At 43.8% G+C, this 24630-nt stretch overlaps 1 protein-coding gene across 3 annotated transcripts in view; it reads left to right on the top strand.

The window, feature by feature from the left end:
* The window catches only part of ARHGAP25 (Rho GTPase activating protein 25), an 84869-nt gene extending 60790 nt beyond the window's left edge, over positions 1 to 24079 (top strand). For all 3 annotated transcript variants that reach the window (XM_082744111.1, XM_082744109.1, XM_082744110.1), the window contains 7 exons: positions 5930 to 6137; positions 11448 to 11580; positions 14850 to 14923; positions 16002 to 16123; positions 16809 to 17005; positions 19723 to 20255; positions 23230 to 24079. In XM_082744111.1, coding sequence (XP_082600237.1) covers positions 5930 to 6137; positions 11448 to 11580; positions 14850 to 14923; positions 16002 to 16123; positions 16809 to 17005; positions 19723 to 20255; positions 23230 to 23437 — 1475 coding nt within the window. In that variant the 3' untranslated portion in view covers positions 23438 to 24079. The remainder of the gene's footprint in view (positions 1 to 5929; positions 6138 to 11447; positions 11581 to 14849; positions 14924 to 16001; positions 16124 to 16808; positions 17006 to 19722; positions 20256 to 23229) is intronic.
* Positions 24080 to 24630: the final 551 nt, after the last annotated feature.

Raw genomic sequence — 24630 nt, 5'->3', positions numbered from 1 at the left:
CACCACATTTTGTAAGGTTCTTATGAGGACTAAGTGAGAGCACACACAACACCTTCTAGGGCATGTCTTCATAAAATTAGCCTAATTAATTAAATGCATTAATAATTACAATAATTACGCTGTATTAGAATTAATCGATTAAGATTTGTACCCATTAAGATGGCAATGTCTCTATTAATAGTGACTGGACCGGAGTGAGGAACAATTTTGAGTGACTGGCTGGCCAAGGGCAGAAAGAGCAGGGGCACTAGTTCTTTGAAGGAGTGGGGGCAGCCTGAGAGGCAGGGGAGCCCGAGGTGGAGAATGGTCTTCAAGTGTCTCCCACCCCACTGTCTGCTGTCTTCTTCCTTCCCTCGTTTCCTTGGGGTCTAGGCTCTTTCATGTCCACCCAGAATCAAAGGGTAGTGATCAGGACTGAGAAGTCAGAGGTAGGTATGACTCAGGATTGGGTCTTTGGAGTCCAAGGAAGGTTTTCTATTCCAGACTCCTTGTATATGATTGGAGATGGAGAGTGACAAAGCTTGATTGAAACAAACTAAAGAAAACCAGGATGCTCTTCCTCTTCTGTTGGTCCTGTGGTATCTACAGTCTGCTGTGGTCATTTCTTGTTGGAGGGAAGAGCTCTGACTGATTTCTAGGCTGGAGGCATGTAGTTCAGTGTCTTTGTTATATGGGTAATATGAAAACAGTGGGAGTGCTAGGAAGCACATGAGGTTGAGGGAAGGAAGGCCCAGGACACTCCTACATTTAGAGGACAGGGAGAATAGGAGGAATTATCTGAGAAGGCTGAGGAAGTGTGGCCCGTGAGATAAATTGAGAATCAAGTGGGAGTGCCAAAAACCATGTGAAAAGTGTCTCCAGAAGGAGTGATTTGCTCTGTCACATGGTGCTGATAGAGCAGTTAAGAGGAAGACTGAGAATTTGACTTCTTGGTTTCAAAAATGTAAAGGCCATTGATCTCTTTGACAAGAGCAAGTTTGGAGAAGTGCTGATCAGAGTACTTTCAGAAGAGAAGGGGTGGGGGACGAGAGCAATGGGAGACCGCCGGTGAAAGCTCTTCAAGGACTGGTCCATCATGTGCCAGGCTCTGCGCCAGGAAATTAAAATAGAAGGTAAACCAGACAGGCTGTCTGCCTTTGAGGAGTCCACAGTCCAGAAGAAGAGAGACATGTTTAAAACTAAACTACCTGAGAAATGGTAGGATAGAGCTATCTATGGGCGCTCTGGGAGGACAGAGGAGGGAGGGACCAGTTCCCTCTGAGGAGAAGACAGTTGGAACTCCTGCTGCTGGAAAATCAGGTTCCCGGGTGGAAAGAAGGAGGAAGGGTGTTAGTTCCAGAGTTTTCAAAAGCAAAGACATTTTTTTTTCATTCTTTTTATCCTAATCTCCAGCTACCAGAGAGGCTCGTCCTCAGCAGATACTCAGTTTGTATTTGTTGAATGATTTTGTGAATTCTAGTGGGAGGAGTTTACAAGAAACAGGGTTGCAAAAGAAAGCATCACAATAATTTTGACAATAGCAGCAAGGACAGAGAAGAGAGATGGTTTAATTTAGAAAGTGCTGATCAGTTTCGAGGGAAAGAGAGGGTGTTGCAGACAATCCTAACACTCACACTTCAGCTAATGAGGTTTGTTGAGTGCAAGTACCTTGTGTTGATGGCTTTGTACTCTCTGTGCCTAGGAAAGTGCCTGATGCTTTACTGCTTGAGTGACTGAATGCTATTTATTGGGAAGAAGGCTACAGGATAAGTAATGATTTGGGAATGTTGGGGGTGGGATGAGAGTGAGATTGGAGAAGACACTGGGGGGACTGCCATTAGACTTTTGATGGGAAAGGATGGATGGATGGATGGATAGATAGACAGATAGCTCTGAACCAGACATGTGGATTTACAAGTTACCAGTCTATAGGCGATATCCAAATGTACAGAATCATGGGACCTTGCCAAAGAGAATATCTAGAGGGAGGAGACGGCTGAGTTGGAATGCCAGGAAGTGACATACTAAAGGAGCAGGTGGAGGAAGGAACACAGTAAAGGAGATTGCAGAGAAGCCGGCAAGGACATAGGAATAGAATGAGAACAGATGGCTTTGTCATCACATAGGGATAAAGTCTTGATGAGGAAGGAGAATCAACAGCATCAAGAGTCTTCAGGGAAGACCAGCGGGGTGTGGAATGGACATAGGCCATGCCTGGCCATTTCTGAACTGGAAATTTTATTGAGTGGATTGGATGGAAAGACTCGGGCTAATGGAACCAGACTGGGATGGGCTGAGAGTCTGAGAGGTTGAATAGTGAAGAAGTAGAGCCAGTGAGGCTGGAAGTAGACATGTTCTCTTATGAGTATACTGATGAAGACAGGAAGACAAGTAGTGGTGGTTTGAGAGCTGGGACAGGAAGTTATTGTTTAATAAATTGGCAGACTTGGACTCATGTGGGCTCTTTCAATTGAAAAAAGAAAAATTTAAAATACAAAAGAAGTGAAGTCCTAGAAGAGGTAAGAAAAGATGGAACCCACAGGCCGAGAAAGCAATATTTTAGAGGAAAGCACAGGGTTGTTTTCTTCCTCTGAGAACAGACAGACAGACCGGCAGAGAAGGAGGGACCAGAAAGTCAGGGCCTGGGGATGAGGACATCATCATCATGTCCTCACTTAGGAAGAGAAGTTAAAGAGGGGCCAAGGTCATCTGCTGAGACAGAGAAGGGAAGGAAGGGGTGGTGAGTGCAAGGCAAGTGGGGAAGATTTGGAACCAAGTTTTTACCGAGATTGGGAATATGACCTTCCATGATATGGAATGCTGTGTGCCCTGGGAGCTCTGGGAGCACTGGGTGACCAGATGGAGGAGTGGAGAGGGTACTGGGAATCAGTAGAGCTGAGATGATGGAGGAGAGATGAGGGTTGGGATGTGGGTTTGCTGGCGAGAGTGACATCACAATGATTGAGAGCAGGGCCTGGAAGGGATAGAGGATGAGCACATCTCCCCTGGGGAGAAAAATTACAGGACTTATTACCCAAAGGGTTGTAAGAAGGAGCTGGATTCCAGGTCACCTGCAAACAGAGCTCTTGCCTCTGGACCTCGGGAATAGAGCTCCCATTTGACAGCACTGACATCTCCACGTACATCCCCACATCGTGTTTGGGATATGGTTCCTTGTCAGGGTCCAGGGGGCCCCTTCAGCCTGAGTTTCAGCTGCTCTGAAACCCATCTGCCTCCCTCTTTGAGGTGCCCCTCAAGGGATTTTTACAAATGCCATGTGGTCTGTTTTAAGTCAGATTATTTCAATCATTTACAGACATATAGGAACCAAATTCTATACTGCTGTTGATATTCTCTAATTGTTTCTTATTATATTGGATGTTGTCCTTTCATTTCCATGACTCAAGTGCAATCTTACTGAAAGCAAGAACCATATCCTACATTCTCTTGTCTGTATTACTCATTCCACATGGCCTGCTGCTGACACTCAATAAATGTTAGTGTGAAGCTGAATTCTTCACCAAGGAGATCTCTACCAGTGCCTAAACTAAAGAAACACCACAGTTGTCATTAATCAGGGAAAGCACTTGCTTAAGAAATAATTCTTTAAGTAATTCAGCAAATCTTACTTTCTATCTACCTTATGCCTGGCTGAACACTGGGGATGAAAAGAGAGCATCTCCATATTTCCAGAAATGGGGAACCTAGTCATACAGAGGGTATGGGCACATACAAATAATTACCATACAATGTCAAAAGGGATTGTGACATTTGAGAAGGAATACAGGTACACAAAGTAGCGACAAAGTCTCTCAGGCTAGGGTCAAGGAAAGCTTGGCAGATGTGATGATATTTGAGTCAGGCCAAGGAAGACAAATAGAATTCCAGCAAACAAGGAAGGAGAGATGAACAGACTGGAAATTGAGAAGACCATCCAAGGCATGATGGCTGGAGAGTGCTGTGGCTTTGGGGAACATCAGGGAGAGGCGTCTTAGGGGGCGTGATCTGAAGTCAGACTGGGGTGTGTGTGGGGGGGGGTCAGGTCAAATGCCAACTCAAGCAATGCTAGCCCCAACTTTCAGACTCTAGCTACAAAAATAGTTCATCAAACGGTCTCACTGAAATGCAGTAAGTAAAACAGACAACAGTCCAGTGGATTTGGTTGGGAGTAGGGCGTACAAGGACCACCGCCCCCGCACAACCCCATGCTCAATTCCTCCCAGATTCACCTCCTTCACTTCCCAACACCTGATGTGATGAGGGGCTGCAGAGGAAGCCCCTAGGACTTTGAGGGGTAATTTGGGAAATGCCACTGTGACAATTGGGGAAGAAGTAGATGACTATTAAGAGCAGGGTTGGGGGGCGAGGGAATGTGCTTAGGTAAATTGGAGGTGGTTTAGAAAGGTAAGCAGCAAGAGAGTTTTGAAGACGTCAGAAGGGAAGAGACCACAGCTGTCATAGGTGAGAGAGTAGTCTAGTCTGCCTTAGGGCAGTGGCTAGGAGTGCAGAGGACACAATAGATTCAAGAGCTCATATCATGGCTTTTCCCAGGTGGAATCCACATTAGTTAGAGACTGGATACAGCGGACCTGAAAGAGAGAGTCCCATGGGGAGAACCAAAGGACTTTGGGAAGCAGTGTCCTGGTAGTTGAAATGGTCATTGTAGCAGGGGCCTAATTATGACAGAGGGAAAATCAGGCGGAGGTGAAGCCATGACCTGTCTTCTGAGCTTCCAGGAACCAAAGGGCCTGGGTACCTGGTAGGAGAATGGGTAGCCAACGATTATCCCGACTTAAAAACTAACCTTGTTATACCACTGGAATGGGGAAATTAGAGAGCCAAGTACTGACAGGGCTGGGTTAGAGCTGGTCCACACATGCTTTGCTGGAGGCAGTGTAATCTGGAAAAATATTTTTGGACAACAATTTGCATACCATTGAGTCATAAAAATGTTCAAACCACTTGACCTAGTAATTCAACGTGTGGGAATCTGCCCTAAGGAAATAGTTCAAAAGAGTAAAAAGCCTATGTTCACCCATCCAAATGTTAATTTATCAATTAAGCAATTAATTAGAAATTATACGTTGCACCAAATATATTCCAGGAACTCTGCTTGGTGGATAAGCATGTTCACTGTGGCAATTTTAAAAATAGTAAAACATATGGGGTGCCTGGGTGGCTCGGTCAGTTGGGCAACCAAATTTGATTTAGGCTCAGGTCACGATCCAGGGTCCCGGGATCAGGCCCTGGGTCAGGCTTCTAATCTGCTTGAGGCTTTTCTCCCTTTCCCGCTGCTCCTCCTTGCAAATCTTAAAAAAATAAATAAATAAAAGTAGTAAAACATAGTAAACAATCTAAATTATTAAAAATGCTGCAATGGTTTCATACAATATGAGACAGCCGTGTGATAGACTGTTATATTTTGAAGCTATATGACACAAGCAGAATTCAAAATGGCCTGTTTTCTGCTTCGGTTAAGAGCACATTTCCTTGAGTTTACTGCCTGGGCTTGAATTCTGACTACCACGCCTTGGCACCTGACCTTGGCAAGTTCACTAGTGCCTCTGAGGCTCAGTGTCTTTCATAGTAAGGTGAGTAAAACGACTCTACTGCCTCGTGGGGTTACTGTAGAGATTAAATGAGAACAGGTATGCACAGTGCTTAGCACAGTTTCTAGCCCACAACATGTACTCAGTAAAAGTGAGTTGTTATTTTAAATTTGTAAGAATGTGGGTCAAGAGAGAAAGACTGACAGAGACTGCCCCAAATGTATAGCCCCAGGAAATATTATGGGTGACTTGTCTCCTGCCTTTCATCTAGTATCATTGCACTACAGCTTTTGAGGTTACAGGCAACACAAATAAATCCAGATCTGGGCAAAGCACTATGACCTACCAGTTCATTCAATGGAAGTCAGAGTGATGAGCAGGTCCTGTCTTTCTCTTCCCAGCTGTGTTTGGCCAGCGTTTGGATGAGACCGTAGCCTATGAGCAGAAATTCGGCCCCCACCTGGTGCCCATCCTGGTGGAGAAGTGTGCAGAGTTCATCCTCCAGCACGGTCTGAATGAAGAGGGTATCTTCCGACTGCCTGGGCAGGACAACCTGGTGAAGCAGCTCAGAGATGCTTTTGATGCTGGGGAGCGGCCCTCCTTTGACAGGTACCCTGTCCTCAGCGTACCCTCCCCCTGCCTCACTCAGGCAGGGACACTTCTCTCTACCAGCTGAGCTATAGGACTTGCACAGCTGCTTCCACAGCCCTGGCTGGTGGTAAAGAGAGCCTTCTGTTTTGCTGATCACTTACAGGAGGAATGACGTGTACTAGAACTAGGGCCTCGATGATGTAGCAGGAGGGGGAGTGCCATGGTGGGAGGGGACCTAGCTTGAGGCCCACAATGCCGGGCCGATGAGGACTGTGGAAGAGCTGAGCTGGCTCTACGGTCCGATTCAGCGTGGTGGAGAACGTACTGTCTCTATACCCAAGGGCTCTGATGTTCTTCCACAGCTTTCCGGAAATGGCCAGAACCAGGACTTCTTGTTAGTTTGGAAGACTGCAGTAGCGTCCACCTCTCAACTTAGTTCTGAGCCTTTTTGGAGAGAGTACATAATGATGACTTAACAGACTGGCATGCCCCCATGTCTCCCTTGTGGAGGTTGCCCGGGTTTGGTTGGGGCCTACCAGCTGTAGTGACATTTCTTCTCACCATCGCCTGCCTGCCCAACCTCCTGCTGCTCCCTAGCCAAGGTTTCCTGCTCTGCCGCAGCCAGCTGGTACACCCTCCACCCCGACATTGGACGCTCTCCGCCTGTTGTGCAATATTCACCCTGGTTGCCTGTGTGTTCTTGTCCTGCTGGCAAGAAAGAGCTATTGTTCTTTCCAAATCAGCAGCCCATAAATCAAGATTTGGGGAGACAGGCCTCAACTCTATCCAGTTTCCAAAGGTTGAAATTCCCCAAGAGGTTATTTATGACCTAGGAACAGGGTTGATCCTGGGAGAACCATGAACAGCTACATGCCATTAGGTCCCTCTCCCTGATATCCTCTCCCATCTCCAGCAATGCCCATTGTTCCCTGAAGCATCTCTCATACCACCTGTTCTCTCCAGTCTCACGGCCACTATCTGAGTTTGACCCACCACATGTCCGTCTCTGCTGCCCTCGGTGTGCAGTAGGTTAACTTATCAAGAGCGCTGTATTTTTACAGGAAAGCAATGGGTGGAGTTGTTACAGTAACTGTAGTGGGTTATGGGCATCAAATTTACGGACCTCTCAGCAGCATTATAAATTGCATTTCATTATCAGACAGCTGTTCAATTAAGCTCACCAACTTTGTATTCCGTTTTCTTCTTATGTTTTTAATTAGCTTTGAGTTGATCAAAAGATACAGGTGAGTTGTTGCTAAAGGGATGTGAACACTCAGCCAGGAGGGATAGAGGTGATTGTAGGGTTTTGTCAGATAACCTGCCCTGGGCTTGATTTTATGGACCTATAAAGTCAGCCTGGGTTGTGGAGTCATAGTCTTTGATTCCTGGGAAATATTTGGGGCTGAAAGAAGGAAAGTTTCACAGCTTGTCATGACCCTTCCATCCCCAGAACTAAGAAGTAGAGTTTACACATGAGAACTAGGAGGGGTCGCCTGGGGGCTCTTAAGAGTCCTCCTAGGGCCGAGACTTAGGTCTACGTAAACCTTGTAGGTACTCATCCAGACCTACATTGGTCATACGTGTGGTTCTAGATCCCCCAAATTGTCTCACTGGAATGAAGAGAAACAAAGGAGTTTTTATTTGGTAGATTCTAGAGCACCTAGATCAGATTCTCATTAAACATATACATGTACATTTAAAAATCTCTTTGTTGAGCTTCTGCCATCCACAAAATTAATGGGCTTCTGATAGCTGTAGTTCTCTGAGACACATACAGACGTGCCACATTTTAAGGTCCGTGCTACCACGGAAGGATTGGCAGAGCCATCCGTGGTGCCTGGGCTAATCTCTGGGGGATCAGGGGTTGAACTCAGAAGTCACCTGGCTCCTGATTTGCCCTTGTCCTTGACTTTAAAAAAAATAATTTAAAGATGTTTCATTGGGTTGAAGGAAGAGCAAAATCAGGAAAAATCATGCTGGAAATTTAGACTATAACTGTGACAACTGATTTGACCCTGTTACAATGGGGGCACAGATATTAAACCAAAAATTTCCTGAAATAATTGCATAATTTCCATTGTGTTAAGTGCTAAAATTGAAAACTGGATGGTACTCTGAGAACATAGAGCAGGAGCCTCCCCCCTTTTTAAAAAGATTTATTTATTAGAGAGAAAGTGGGGGAGAAGGGCAGAAAGAGAGAGTCTTTTTAAAAAATTTTTTATTATATTAGTCACCATACAGTACATCATTAGTTTTTGATGTAGTGTTCTATGATTCACTACTTGCATATGACACCCAGTGCTCCATGCAATACGTGCCCTCCTTAATACCCATCACTGGGTTAACCCATCCCCCATCCTGCCCCTCCCCTCCGAAACCCTCAGTTTTTTTCCGGAGTCCACAGTCTCTCATGGATCATCACTCCCTCTAATTTCCCCCACTACAGTTTTCCCTTTCTTCTCTTAATGTCCTCTATATTATTCCTTATGTTGCACATATGAGTGAAACATATGAAAATTGTCTTTCTCTGCTTGACTTATTTCACTCAGCATAATCCCCTCCAGTTCCATACATGTTGACACAAATGCTAGATATTCATCCTTTCTGATGGCTGAGAAATATTCCATTGCCTAAATGGACCACATCTTCCTTATTGATTTGTCTGTTGAAGGGCATCTCAGCTTAAATGGACTTGTAGTTGGCCCAACCCAGGACTCACTTTCACAACCCTGAAACCAAGAGTGGGATGCTTAACGGACTGCATCACCCAGGTGCCCCAGAATAGGAGCCTTTGGCATATTCTGGTGGATTTACAGAGACCCTCCAAAGAGAAACAACATTTACACTCAGACACACTAAGGAGGCACGAGGGGTTAGTCAGGACAAACAGAATTATCTTCCCCCAGTAAAATGAATCAGGAAGCTTCCTCTGGTTTTAAATATTCCCAGATGATTTATATAGATAATTGTGCTCTTTGGTTATAACTTTGAATCATCTACACTATATCAATGGTTATAACCCTTTCTTTTTTCTAATGTTAGATATTTTTGCTGTCATAGTTTCTTCTGATTGAACTATCTAGTAGTTTGTGGGTTTTGTTATTGTCATTTATCTTCGAAAGATTATGTTTTTTTTTAATGTATCACTGATGCTGTCTTTCTTATTTCAAATTGTTGTTGGCAACATTCATTGCTTGGGTGTAATTTGTGTGTTGGGGACTGTGCCAGGTAGTGGACAGAATGTCAGAGAATGGAACCGTGGAGGCAGGAGGCCAGAGAGGAAGCTGGGGCAAGATCCTGGCAGGAGGCCATTACCTTCTGAAATAGAGCAGTGAAGGGTGGGGGGCAGGACTTAGAGCAACTCAAATGACATTCGGGTAGGATTGAGGGGCTTGGGAAGCTAACTGGATGTGGAGTGAGGGAGAGGCCCTGGATCTTACTAAGACCATAGAGATGGTTGCGGTGCTGGGGCATGAGGAGGACCCACTCTTGGACTTTCGGATGATGTGTGTCAGCAGGTTATCTTTCTGCTGTTTTCTTGGGAACTTCTCATGTATTTTGACAAGAGGGCTTTGCCCAGGAATATTTTTAGGCAGTGAGTCAGCAGGGAAGGCTTTTCCAGAATCCCCACCTTAAGTGAATGGTTCCCACCCTCAATTTCCTGAGGCAACAGTGGACCACAGTCTGGGCTCTACGCCAGTTTACAGTCTCATTTTGAGGCTGCAAAAGGGGGGCCTTTTCAGGAGACAGCTCTGAACACTGGCTATTAAAACAAACAAAAAATACTTACTCGGGAGGTCAAGACAGAGCTTTACAGTCAAGTCCTGACATTCTCATTTCTGCCCCCTCCAATGCCTCCCTTCTCCTCCTTCTGCCCACACTGACCCATTCTGCCCCTTCTCCAGGAAGCTCTTCTCCCAGCCAATTCTATATTCCCCATCCCTAAAACTAAGGAGACACTCACATGGTGTGAACCTCTTACCACATTGTAGCTTTTCAAAATACTACCTGGACAGTTGCTTAAGAATACTGATTTTTTTTTTTTATATGAAGCAAATAATTTCTTCACTAATGAACTTCAAGCATATGGTAGACTCAGACTTATTTTCTCTTACGGAACTGCAGAATAAATGCAGAAGGTCAGTGGATTTCGATGAAGGGCCACATATGAAATATCGAGACTTTGTGGGCCAGTTGGTTTCTGCTGCAGCTTCTCAGCTCAGCTCTTAGCAGAATCTTTGTACAAAATGAGCCAAAGACAATGCAAAAATGAATGAACATGACTGTATTCCTGTAACATTGTAGGGAGGCTGAAATTCAAATTTCATATTTTCACAGGCCATGAAATAAGCTTTCTTTGAGTTTTGTTCCCAACCATTTAGAAACATAAAATCCATTCTTAGCTCAAAGGCTGTACAAATACAGGCAGTGGGCCAGATTTGACTCCTGGGCCAAGGGTTACCCACTCCTGCTGTAAGCTGGAGAAGCTGTACTGGAAAAACCCGAGCCTCCCTCGTTAACAGGCAGCCATCAGAATACCATCTATGTGTCTGCAGCAGGACCTCTGCTCCCCACCCTCCCTTCCCCATGTTCTCCCTTCCCCCTGCTGTAACTTCTTGTCACTCTTCAGATTGTCCCCATGGCTCCCCAACTCTCCACTGGGTGTCCCTGTTTTTCATACTTTCATACAGTCCTAGGTGCTGGGTTTCCTGGTCATGGTACTAACCTCACAATATTGTAATGGCTTGGTAATGTGTGAGTCTGCACAGCTCTGTGGTTCAATGAGGCTGGGTGTCCTGTGGATCCCTCAGGGTCCCCGCTGAAACTGCAGTGCTTGACATAGTATCTTGCACCTAGTAGGTTCTGTCAATGCTTACTGACTGAAAGCGTGACTGTGCAAATATGTAAATGAATCCCAAAAACGTTTTAAGCTCTCTGAGGCTTAAACGAGATCATGGACCCCAGATATAAATGAGTTATTGCATGAAAAATTAGAGACTAAGTAGAGAATGCAAAATTGTGAGGCACTAAGGAACTTGGAGAACAAAGAAAGAGATGAAGACAAAGATAATTTAATAGGATCAATGAAAAGATAGACCTTGAACTTACCTTTGAGGTAGTTGGGTAGAAGAGATAAAGGAAGAAGTATTGGGGGTCATTATTCCAGAAGATTAGTAAAGATGTTGTGTTCAGATACATCTGTATCAGACTCTACTCCTTGGCAAAACTCCCTTTTGGAACCTGAGGTTCTATTCAGTGGATCACTAAGGGGAGGTGAGGAATGTTCCGGAGTTTCACTTTCAAAGAACATTGCGTATTTTTTTGCAGAGAGACAGACGTGCACACAGTGGCCTCCCTGTTGAAGCTCTACCTCCGTGACCTCCCAGAGCCCGTGGTTCCCTGGAATCAATATGAGGGGTTCCTGCTCTGTGGGCAGCTCATGAATGCAGATGAGGCAAAGGTCTGTATCTCATTGAAGTTAGTTGTCCTGCTTTGGAAGAAGGTGTCGTTTATTGAACTATTCTGGTGGGCAAGCAACGGTGGGTCAGGGAACCCATAACTTTGAGTGAGATACTTTTTCAAACTGGAACTTTGTCAGCACAAAAGGCAATTTAAACCAATCATCGTGACAGGCTTGCTGAGATGTAACAATCCAATGCAGAATTGAATATCATTGAATACACCCAAGTCACTGTAAAATTAATAAGAGACAGAGGAAGCTTCTGAGAAGGGTTTCAAGCAATATGGCCTTGCTTGAGACCCCGTGGGACGCAAGGACAGAGCTGACACACTGGAAGTCAGGGGAGAGGTGAGAATGTTCTAGTTCCATGGTGAATGAGTGTCAGGCATAGACATACAAGGGATGCATTTGCCAGAGAAAGGAAGGACAAGGAGCTTTTCTTTGTTCTTTTCCATTGCAGCTGCTTACAGGGCTGTGGTCAGTGTCTGTGGATGCCTTCTTGTTAGAAGGCATCGTGTTTGCCTGCAGGATTTGTGATCTTATGTAAATCGTTTCCAGAAAGGTCTTATAGTCAATAGTCACTACCCTGGACTCATGTTAATTAAACACACCAACCAACAAAAGAAACCAGGAAAACCCATCTAACAATAAAAAGACCTTCATGGTTTTTTAACCAGGATTTGCAAAATCAAATGCCTAAGAAATACTTTTATTAATACTGCTAATAATTAAAGTCTAAGTCCCTGCTTGGGGGCGTGGGTAGTTCTTAGCACTACTGTGTTAAAGCTCTCTTTGGCAAAATGGTGCACAGAAAAGCCTACAGTGAAGACCTGGATTTAACTCTGATTTTGTCTTTAGGCAAATTAAGCATTTTCTACTAGAGTTTATTTACAGCAAAACATTCTATAATGGCAGAACTGGTATATAGTTGCATTGATCAATATGATAACCTCTAACCACACATGGTTATTGGGCACTTGAAATGTGGCTAGTTCAGCTACAGAACCAAATTCCTAATTTTATTTTGTTTTCTTATTTAAATAGTCACCTATGTCAAGTAGCTGTTGTACTGGACAGCACAAACTGAGACAAATTTCATAATAACATCTGCTATACTTAGGATTGTTTTGAGGACAAGAGATATGAGGTAGGTGAATTATATTTTTAAATGATTGTTTTAAGGAGAGGTTTATTCTCTATTTTAGAATTTATTAAATAGTATACCCCAAGAAAACTACACACACACACACACACACACACACACACACACACACATATATAATGGTATATATCATTATATATTATATATAATATATTATATAAGGTATCTTATGATAATATATTATATCATTATCATCATATCATTATATCACATATATCATGATATATATTTTATATATATACACACATACACACACACACGGTGGTCATTTTTAAACCACAGAACAATAGTACCCTAGACCGGGTAGAAAGAGTAAACTATGAGAACTTCTCTCCTAACTCAGGGCAAAGAGCTTCACCATTTAAGAGGATCCTGGTACAAGAAAAAAGGTGATTTTGTATTTCAACATAAGGAAATGAAAGAGATGATACAGGTGAAGCAAATACGCTGGAGCTGTTGTAGCTATTTTCCGACCCAAAAGTTAGGTTGCGTGATCTCATACAGATCTTCCTCAGCAACAAAACGCAAATAACGCCAATCGTGGTGTCAACCTTCCTGGGATGTAACAATCCAATGCACAATGGGACTATAATCAAATACCTCAAACCACTTTAAATTTAGTAGCTGAGTGCATGATTTGGGGCAGGATTTATGAATTTTTTTGTGGGGGGGTGAAACGAGGACATGACAAATCTTAATTAATATAGGCATATCAGCTCCTCTTTGTGGAAGCAACAACTCTTTTTGGAATGAGGTTTAAAAGTTGGCTAGAAAGACCAGGCAACCTCTTAGCCCCTGGCTGCAGGGAAAACAAAGGAGGTACACAGATGCAGATCTGACAGTAAGACTCCCCCCACCACCACGCCCACCGAACTTCCCCACTTAGGACCTGTTTCTCCCAACTTTCCTCCATCTCAACATCTCTAAGTTTCTAATCTGGGGTAATGTTCATCTGGATAGGGCAGAGGACATCAGCCTTGTGAAGAATTGGCTTGTTAAACTGAAGAGGATGGAATCCCAGTATGAAGCAAGCATCCTGGATACAGAGAGTCTGCACCAAGTCACTGCGCGCAGGCTGACAGGGCTTAGGGTGCAAAGGAGAGTTGCTCAGGGTTGAGCGAGCCTGTGTGTCTCATGTTAACTGACGCACTTTTATAATCATGACGTGTGTCTCATGTTAACTGACGCGCTTTTATAATCACGTTATCGGCAATGACTACAGACACTACAGGCAGCTGCGGATGAAAAGAACTAAGAAAACCTCTGTCCTTCTCCTCCCTGGCACATGCATTCCTTGTATGATGGTCTCATGGAGCTAGAACATTCTGACCTTTACCTGTCCCCCAGCCCCCAGATTAGTCAGCCTATCCTGTGTCCCAGCAGGTCTCAGCAAGGCCATACTGCTTAAAACCCTTCTTAGAAACATCCTTATTCTCTCACTACTGATTTTTTTTTCCACTTCTCTTCTTTTGGGGTATTTGGTTTTAAATACCAAATAGCTTGGGGTATTTGGTTATGATCCAGTTCTTTACTGGAGTGTTAGATCTCAAGCATTCACTAAGCAAACAATTATTAAGAGTATGAGTTGTCAGGCGCCTGGGTGGCTCAGTGGGTTAAGCCGCTGCCTTTGGCTCAGGTCATGATCTCAGGGTCCTGGGATCGAGTCCCGCATCGGGCTCTCTGCTCAGCGGGGAGCCTGCTTCCTCCTCTCTCTCTGCCTGCCTCTCTGCCTACTTGTGATCTCTCTCTGTCGAATAAATAAAAATAAAATCTTTAAAAAAAAAAAAAAGAGTATGAGTTGTCAAATCATGCTTGCCTTAGAGTAGCTCTGAGTTGGGGAAGAGGATATGACAAATTTTTAAAAATGGGCTGTAAAAATATCCGTAGCCTCTCCGTACTATTTTTTTTTTTGCAGCTTCCTGTGAATTTATAATTATTTCAAAGTGAAAACTTCTTAAAAAAAAAAAAAACAACACACAAAAACTATGGAACAGGAGTGACTGCCCATGCTGCTTCTGTACTGATACATCAGTTATGTTCCCCATCTTCTAGAGTCTCATTGCTGGAAAGGGAGCAGGCTGGTTTACAGTGTAAAATCTCTTCCCAGGCTCAGCAGGAGTTGGTGAAGCAGCTGTCCATCCTTCCTCGAGACAACTATAGCCTCCTGAGCTACATATGCAGGTAAAAGTCTCCTGGCATCACTTTCTAGGTGTATCAGAAAAAAAAAAAAAAAAAAAGCCCCAGTTAGAGGAGGAAAGGGGGTCTCTTTGAACTCACAGCTTCTGGTCCAGACCTTGGGAAGGTCAGCCATATTCATGCAGCACTGAAGTAGTTCCCTTTATCCACAAGATAATTTCAAGGATCCATTCCAAGTCTGATTGGCAAGCAAAGTGAACATGCTTCCTCCTTTAGGCCTGCCCCAGGGCTGCCTGGAGTCTTGGGACATGCAGGAACACCCAAAATCCTTATAATGTTTCTAGCAGTATCTCCCATCTTCCCGACTCTGGGACCATAATTTAGTGTCCTGGAGACATTCATGGCAACACGTAACATGTTGTAGTATTCAGGTTATAAAAGTGATACATGCTTGATTTGGAAACCAGAAAAATACAACATACTATAAATAAGAAATAAAAATAATACACAGTGTCCTCACTCAGCAAAAATCACTATTACTGCTTGGGCATATTTCCTTCTGGATATTTTTCTTTCTATGAAAGATCTTTACATATATCAATATAAATTATTGGGGAACAATTTTTTGTATGTATTTGTATCCTACTGGTTTTGGTTTAATATTATATTTTGAGCATTCCCCTATGTCATAAAATAGAATTATAAATGACTATGGTATTCCATAATGTTTCCTCGTTTGAAAACACCACCTTTTATTTGGTAGTTTCTATGTATTTGGAATTTTAAGTTGTTTCAGCCTATCCATTTAAAAATAGTTTTGGAGAAGGTATTTAGAAATTCCTTTGCCAATATTGTCAGGTTTTTTTTATGGTGGTTGTTGCTTTTTTTTTTAATAAGGAAGGTGAGAGCTTCATGCCTTCATTAGGTGGAATTATAGTAAAAATTCTTTCTAGCTGTTGATTACCCACTGAGAATTGAGATGCTTGGCACTGTAATCATAGTCCCATTCCTGAGACTAGAAAGAAGGAGATGGGATCCATCTCTGAGATCTCTGTGGTATCTGGAAGTGCTTCCTTCTGACAGCTTTCTATTTCCTACTACGGGACTTCCTGGCTGCCCACAGGTTCCTCCATGAAATCCAGCTCAACTGTGGTGTTAACAAGATGAGTGTCGATAACCTGGCTACCGTGATTGGTGTGAATCTCATCAGGTCGAAGGTCGAAGACCCTGCTGTGATCATGAGAGGTATAGCTGGTCCCGTGGGGAAGGCAGGTGCAGAGGAAGTGACAACAATTATCTAGCTATCAAAGGGCACTGCAATTTTCCAAGCATTTTCAGTTGATTCCCTTGTCCCTACTGTGAAATAGCCCCGTGAAAGGAGCAGGGCAGAAGGTAGGTCCATTTTCCAGATCGCAGCTGAGCAGAATGGTGAAAAATTGAGCCAGTGGTCACACAGTACAAAAGGCTAGCACAAAAACAGTATTTTTTAGTCTTGTATAACTTTTAAATACCCTTAGCCAGTGAAAGCAAGTTTGCCAGTGAATAGAGAAAGCAAGCTTGATTGTATAAGATAACTCGCAAAAGATTACTTGTGAAGTTGTGTTGAAAAAGCTTCTGTGGCTGTGTCTTGATTTGGCGAACAGAAGTGCTGGCATAGAGTACTGATGTCTGCCATGCATTTGGGAAGGCAGTACACCTGGCACGTATTTACTGTGTGTGCAATAAGAAATGAGATGACATGTTGAGGACCACATCAGGGGAGAAAGATGTCTTCATTTTCTCTACTATATTGCTTAGTTTCTGATCAAAGACTGATCTTTTGGGCCCTGTGGTTTTAGAGCCAAATTTAGAGACATCCCTTGGGTGGAGACTGTGAGGACTGCCCACCTCTTGCCATGGTCCAGGTCTACAAATCTCTTTCTTCTTTCAGGGACTCCTCAGATCCAAAGAGTGATGACCATGATGATCAGAGACCACGAAGTCCTCTTCCCCAAGTCCAAGGATGCACCCCTGTCACCCCCTGCTCAGAAAAATGACCCCAAGAAACCTCCAGTAGCTCGAAGCTCTGTGGGTTGGGATGCCACTGAAGACCCTCCAATTTCTAGGACAGAGAGCTTCAGTAATGTGGTAAGGTGCAGAGAAATTTCTTCCTTCCCTCTAACTCTTCCTTTAGTCCAAGTCATTCCATGTAAGTGCTAGTCTGGGGTGGAGGTTTGAGCAGTTTTAGAGGATGCCATGACAGTGGACACAGAGCCATTTGAATGCATCTTGAAAGCTGACCTCTTTCAAAATTTAGTCTCTGTTGGCATCCTAGAGGTGGGGTTAGTGACACGTGTGCCAGTTTCCCAGTGACTAAGCAGTGAGAATACTCACTAAAGCCCACTCTAAAAGGGAAGCCTTTCCAAACACAGTCCAGGAAAGTTCAATAGGGGAAATTATATGTCACATTGTAAGGGTTTTAGCAAGAGTTATTGAAAATTCCAGGTCAAAGTCCAGAGAGAACTGGTTTCCCGCTAATCCATGAAACGTGATTTCTGTGATGTGTTCATGTAATATTTCTCATTCCCTGATAAGCTGTCTCAGCAATGTCACTCCCCTCATTTGTACTAAAAGGTCGTGGCTCACATTCCCAATGTCAAAAAACTCTGCAACCTCTGAAATGTAGAGTAGTTGAGGCCAATAATTTACAAAGTTCAAATATTTTTATGTATTTTTAGAGACAAATACTTAAAAAAAAACCAGCCATGAACTTTTTGTAGCAGCTTGATTCTTTTTATGTGACCAAGAGATAAATTTAAAGTTTCTGGTTGACCTGGTAATGAAGTTGTCTATAGTACTGTTAATCCTGAGGATAATTAAAAAAGTATGAAAAAAGGATAGGTAGTGGTAGTAGTTATGATTTTTCTTAGGTGATGTCTGTACATGATGCATTTTACCAACACCCTCAAATTAATATTTAGAAATGCTCATACTTCATACAATGAAATCCAATTAGCGGTCCTTGGGAGTAGACATTGTTATGCTTATTTGATAGGTTTCTGTTTATTGTAACAGTATGGGCAGCCATGGGCAGACACTGTGATGGGAAACATAAGTAGGTCACCTCTGGGGTCCTCACCATAACTCTGTAGGGCAGAATTTGTCATCCACGTCTTGTTTTTCAGGACTGGAGGCTCAGGGAGGTTGACCAGTGGGCGGAAAATGGCAGCACTAGGGTGTTACAGAGTGGGTTTTAGTTCTAGCGCTCACTTTGAGGCCCCAGGGCTTCTGTCTCCAAGTGGGGTCGAGGAAGCAGGTGATAGAGAGATTAGAAGGAGAGCTTAGGCCTTGATTTTCTGATTTTAGGGCTCATTGTTTTTCTTCTTTTTTTCTTTTTAATTTATATATCTATGGTTCAAAAATATTAAAATGAGAAAAACTATGTATTAAGAAGTCTTGCTTCCTTTGCTATCTCCATCCACTCCATCCTTCCTCACCTTTATTTGCTTCGTATTTATCCTTCCAGTGTTTCTTTATGCAAACAGATATGAATGTAAATTATTTACATTTTTATGCAAATATATTCTCTTGCTCTCTCTTTCTCCACACACACACACAAGCGTGCACACGCACACACACATACATCTACTCTTTATCTTTATCTTGCATTTTTCCACTTAAGAGTATATCCTGAAGATATTTTTATGTCAATACATGGATAGACCCCTCATCTGACCAGGTTGCAATTAATAACCTTGACCATGCTTCATCTTATACTTGAGTAGATGTAGTTCTGGGATAAATTCTCAGAATAAGGATTGCTGAGTCAGAGGTTAAGTAGATTTATGTGTAATTTTTATTAAAATTGTCAAATAGAGGTTGTGCCATTTTATATTTCTACCGTCAATGCACAAAAGAGCCTGTTTCCTTATAGTTTCACTAGCAAAATGTATTTTCAGATTTGGGGAGGTGTATTATTGATAGATGAGAACTGATATTTCACTTTTTTTTTTTTGAGAGAGAGAGAGAGTGAATGCATAAGTATATATGTAAGAGGGTGTGGGGGGTACAGAGGGAGGAGGAAATCTTCAGCTGGGCCTAGAGCTCAAGGTGGGGCTTGATCTCATGACCCTGAGATCATGACCTGAGCTGAAATCCAGAGTCCAAAACCCAGGCACCCTGATATTTCAGTAATTTTAATTTTGATTTGGGTTTTTTTTTTTTTTAAAACAATGAGAGAAGTTGAACATCTTTTCTTATGTGTAAGGATTCGTTGCATTTTTCTTTCCGTCTGTGGATGGTCTGATCTTATCCTTTGTCCATCTTTATGCTGGTTGTTGGTCTTTTTATTGTCAATTTTTATGAGCTTTTTAGACAAGAGAGTAGCTCGTTGTCCATGATATGTATTATAAATATTTTTGCTGGCGTGTCATTTCTTTTTTATTTATGGTGATTTCTTTGTTTTATTTTTGTTCCTTTTAATTTGGGGAGTCATGGAAACTTACGTAGGTTAAATTTATCACAGTTGTATTTCATGGTTTTTGGATTTTGAGTTCTAGTTAGAAAGGCCTCCTCATCCTAAAACTATGAAAAAATCCTACTTTAAGACTCTCTTACCACTAATAGACAATTGATTTTTAGAGCATGAGTTAGTTCCTTTCAGTGCAATATCCTTTCGGGAAAAAAAAAAAAAAAAAACCACCATGCAGATAATCAATAATGTGATGAATTAAGAGATGGTCTTCTCATTAAGAGTTTCACGGGTGTGCAGCCTGGAGATTCTTTCTTTCAGGTTGCTAATCCTTATCTTGGGAACCTGACACATGGTAAAAACCCATGTGACATCCGTGGCCATTTCTTTCTAGACCAGCGACTCGGACACAACCAGCCCCACTGGACAACAGCCGAATGATGGGTTTCTGGAAGAGAGCAGTAAAGCCCCCAGGGAAAAGCTAGGTGATTGGAAGCTGCAGTCACGGAAAAGGACTCAGACACTCCCTAATCGGAAATGCTTCTTGACATCAGCGTTTCAAGGTGCCAACAGCAGCAAAGTGGAGATCTTTAAAAATGAGTTCTGGTCACCTTCCTCAGAGGTAAAGGCCGGGGAAGGGCACAGGAGAACGATGTCTCAAGGCGTGCCCCCCTGCCCAGATTCCCAGCGGACTTCCACCTACGATAATGTCCCTGCCCTGCCCCGTACCCCTGGGGAAGAGGCAGCTGCTGGCTCTTACCAAGCTTGTGATTCCAAGAGAGAAACTCTTGCCAGCTCCACCTCTGAAACTGGGCCTGGAAAAAAGAACTCTGGGGAAGAGGAACTTGAATCCTTGCAGAGGGTGGTCCAGGAGCTGCAAAAGGAAATAGAAACACAGAAGCAAACGTATGAGGAACAGATTAAAAAGTAAGTCACCTTGGGCAATCACTCAGCTTCCATTTTCAGAAGCAACAGAAATTGTTCTCCTCTGCTGAAGAAGTGATGTTAGAAACCCTGAGTTTAGAGAATGCAGTAATCTATAGCAGTTGGGTGTAATTGAGGAAAGAGGTAGAGGGAATGATGAGATGACTGCGGTAGTAAAAACTCTTTTAAGTTTTAGGTTAAATTCATGAAAAAGTGAAGTGTGTAGCTTATGCAGCTTAAACAGTTTCCAAATCATGATTCTTTAAGGGTCAACATGCTCTAAAAATTAAGAGGAACTTTAAATTTTTTCATAGAAATGGGAGTCATCCCTTCTGAAAATGTTTACTGAGCACCTACTGTGTGCCACACACCATCTCAGCTATTGGGGAATAGCACTGAGCAAAACAGACACAAGTCTCCGTGCTTATAGAGTTTTCCTTCTATCAGAAACAGAGAATATATATATAAGTAATTAAAATATATGCTATGTTAGATGCTGGAACATGCTATGGGGAAGATAAAGCAGGGCAGAAGTTTGGGAGGTCCAAAAAGGGGGTTCCTATGTTAAACAGGATAATCAAGAAGGCTTCACTGAGAAGGTGGCACTAGGGCAAAGGCCTGAAGAGATGAGGGCATTTGTGGGGGAAGAACAAGCCAGGTAGGGAGAAGTAGAGATGCAGAGGGTGAGGAAGGGAGCAGGTCAGTCTGTTTGGGCATTGGAAGAGTGGCAGTGGGCTGGAACAGTGGGGAGTAGCTGATAGGAAAGAGGGCAGATGAGGGCAGAAGGCCTTGCCAGCCACCTTAAAGCCTGTGTGAGGCAGAGCTTCCAGCCAGATCTGCTTAACTAAACCTTCACCAAATCACTGGCTTCTCACTGAGCTCACCTTCCCCCCACAAGGTGAAGAATGGAAGGCCAACACGGAGGCTATTGCCACAACTGTCATGCACATCCCTAAGGTGCTTGGACAAAATGTGGCCTCCGGGGTAGATAAATTATTTTCTTGAAATCTTTTTCACACCATTGACTTTTCATGAACGTAAGCTCAATCCAGCTTAGCCCATATGAACACAAATCATGACGTAGTAAAATGTGAACTAGTGGGGCTTTCAAATTATGGGTACTTTTTCAGTCCATTAAGGCTCAGACGCATGAAAGGAGGACTTTGTGAGCCCTGATTCCTTGTTTCCTACATAGAGGGCTGCCCGTCTAAAAGCAACATGGAGAATCTTTGTCTAAGGACGTGAAATCAGTCATTTGTAGGACGACAACCCTCAAGTGCCATCTTGTCTGTGGTGGAAGCGTCCCAGAGGAGTTTCCTACTGTGCTGTCACATGATGTCACTGGCAGGGTAGGGCGAACCCAGCTGCCATGGAGGGGTCTTTCCTCCTGCGTGGAACCAAGTCCTCTGAATTCACCCATCAGAGGGGTCCCCTATCCTCAACAGAGAGAGGAGACTTAATAGTCTATAACACCTGCTGTGAGCTTCGTGTTTCAGACACACCTTCTCATGTAATCCCCACAGCAATGCTGTGAGATAGATAATATCCCCATTATACAGAAGAAATGGGGGCTCGGGTAGTATAAAAAGATTCCTCGGGGGCACACGACTAATCATCAGTAGGGCTGGGATTTGAACCGGGTCAGTCAGGCTCCTGAGCCCACCCAGATTCCACCTCTCCACCAGCAGCAGTGGTCAAAATCTAGCAGCAGTTCTCTCAGTTGAGATTTCTCCCAAAGCAAGATGGAAGCAAGTGTAAACTTGGAGAAGAAAACTGGATTTGTAAGAGAGGGCCAGAAGGAACGAGACTAATTTAGCTGTAGGAAGAGATAAGCAGGGGAAGGCAAGGTTCCAAAGAAGGGCCATTACCTGGAGAATCAGCCGAAGCCCCTGAAGACAGGAGCCAGGCTGGGGTCAAATGGGAACTCAGGTTTCTACTAAAAAAAAAAAAAAAAAATAGGCCATTTGGGGTGGGGAGTGGGTGCTGGACAAGTAGGTAACGCTTCACAGAGTGAAATTCTGAAGCAAATTTCCAATCACACAATCTCCCCACAGTCCTGAAATTTCCTCTCTGAGCTTAAAAATGGCATTGTACTCTCATTCGTAGGAGTTAATTCAGCAAGGCTTGGAAGAACAGGGAGCACCTGTGACTAGACTAAGGTTTGGGCTAATAACAGGGAAACTTCCAGGAATTCAGATACCCAACAGATTCTTCACCTGGAGCAGATTCAGAAATGAGAGTGGGGCTGCCATGGCCCCTGCTCCCAAAGGGCAGCTCCTGAAGTTCTCCAAATCTCCTCCCCGAGGAGGTCTTAAGAGGAGAAGGCAGCACTGCTACTCTCCCTGGGAGCAGGATGGGCAGGCAGTCATGTGTGTACAGGTGTTGGGAATCTGGAATATGGAGCTTCAACCCCCAATCAGCATTTCTGTTGCAGGACATGTGCAAGGCACTGTGGAGGTGGAAAAAAAAATTAGATATAGATATAGATGATATAGATAGTGGTTCCTTCTTTCAAATACTTAATTATCCAATAGAAGATACAAAACGTAGAACAACATGAAAAACAACAACACAGAAGATGTTATAAGATTATGTTAAATGACAAGGGGGAGCGCCTGGGTGGCTCAGTGGGTTAAAGCCTCTGCCTTTGGCTCAGATCGTGATCCCAGGGTCCTGGGATCGAGCCCCACATGGGGAATCTCTGCTCAGCAGGGAGCCTGCTTTCTCCTCTCTCTCTCTGCCTGCCTCTCAGCCTACTTGTGATCTCTGCCTGTCAAAAAAAAAAAAAAAATGACAAGAGGGGGGCTCAGACATGCCCTGGGTATTCAGGTTTACTGGGAAGTCCGCATGTGGGGGGTGGAAGTTGGATATAGGACTTGTGAGGTACAAAGGAAAATGGATAGTATGTGAGCAAGGGTGAAGGGAGAGTCTAGAGCTCATGCCCCGTTCTTTCATTCTGTTATTTCCTTCCTTGTAGCCTTGAGAAGGAAAATTATGATGTCTGGGCCAAGGTGGTGAGGCTCAATGAAGAACTGGAGAAGGAGAAGAAGAAATCTGCAGCCTTGGAAATCAGCCTCCGCAATGTGGAGCGCTCCCGGGAGGATGTTGAGAGGAGGAACAAGGCCCTGGAAGAAGAAGTCAAAGAATTTGTCAAATCGATGAAAGAGCCCAAAGCTGATGCTTGAGGGTTCCAACCATACCATGAAGACAGCCTACAGAGGCTCACCCAACACACTCCCTTTTTCGGTGCTACCTGATGACTGAGAGGCAAAATTACTCCCTAGGAGGGAGAAGGCATTTGAGGAGAAATATCACTTTTCCTGGTGAAATAAACCAATGGAATTGGCAGGAAGATGAGGGTGAGCAGGGACGTGTGAGGACATCCATGGACCTCTGTGGCTGTATTCAAAAGGATTGCATTATTCCGCTGTGGTCTCAGGCCGAGTGAAATGGAACTTTCCATGCTGGGTGACTATGTCCAATGGAGACGTTTGAAGCAGGCCACATCCCAGGACCTGGCAATAGACTGGCCCCAACCAAGGCTGGACTGAGGCATTAGTTCTTTTTTTTTTCCCCCTCTGGGGAACAATTCATCTAATCAGATGGTCTCATGATGGCCTTGAGACACAGGGACAGAAAATGACATTTAGCTTTCTTGTACTCACCTGTGGTGAGCTGGTGAGCTGTGTTTTGGGGGGCTTCACCTGCTGACCAAGGCCCCATTTTGTACCCCCTTCCATGATGCCCACTCTCTAGGGCTGGAAAGTCAAAATTATTATTAGACTAAGACAAAGCGAGCAATAAACTTTGTATTTATGAAGGCAAAATTGATGAGAAATCATATTCAAATAAAGAGAAAGGAAGAAAGAAGAGAGAGTGAAGGAGGAAAGAAAGAAAGGGCTGTTGGTAAATCTTACAGACACGTTTGAGAGCCTTAGTAAAAGGTGCCCCTTCCTTGAGGCAGATGCACTCCTCTCCCGGCACATGGCTGGGTGAGCAGGGCCTGGGCTGGATTTTGGGTCCTGCCTTTCCATGGCCACAGTTGTATACTGTGGGCCTGTGAACAGAGGCCTTGTCCCCATGGTGGCACTTCCTTGGAGGCTGGTTTGGGGGTTTTAGATAGCAATAATCACGATAATATTCTGTTTCACCAAAATGCAAATGATTTCACTCCTGAAAGGGACCAGAGGCCCTAGAGAACAGCTGGGAGAGGGGTCTTTGAGCAGACAGCTGATTTCTCCTCCTACATTAAGGAGCCTAGCTGAGGGCCCTGGTGAGGCCCCACGCCTCACTAAGTAGCAAAGAGGGCTCTTTCATGGCGCTTGTCATTGTTCTAATCAGGTGATCGCCAAGCTCTTTTGACCATGTACTCCATCGG

The sequence above is a fragment of the Mustela nivalis genome (genome assembly GCF_964662115.1).
Source record: "Mustela nivalis genome assembly, chromosome: 8".
Taxonomy (NCBI): domain Eukaryota; kingdom Metazoa; phylum Chordata; class Mammalia; order Carnivora; family Mustelidae; genus Mustela; species Mustela nivalis.
This window is presented reverse-complemented; position numbering and strand designations above follow the sequence as displayed.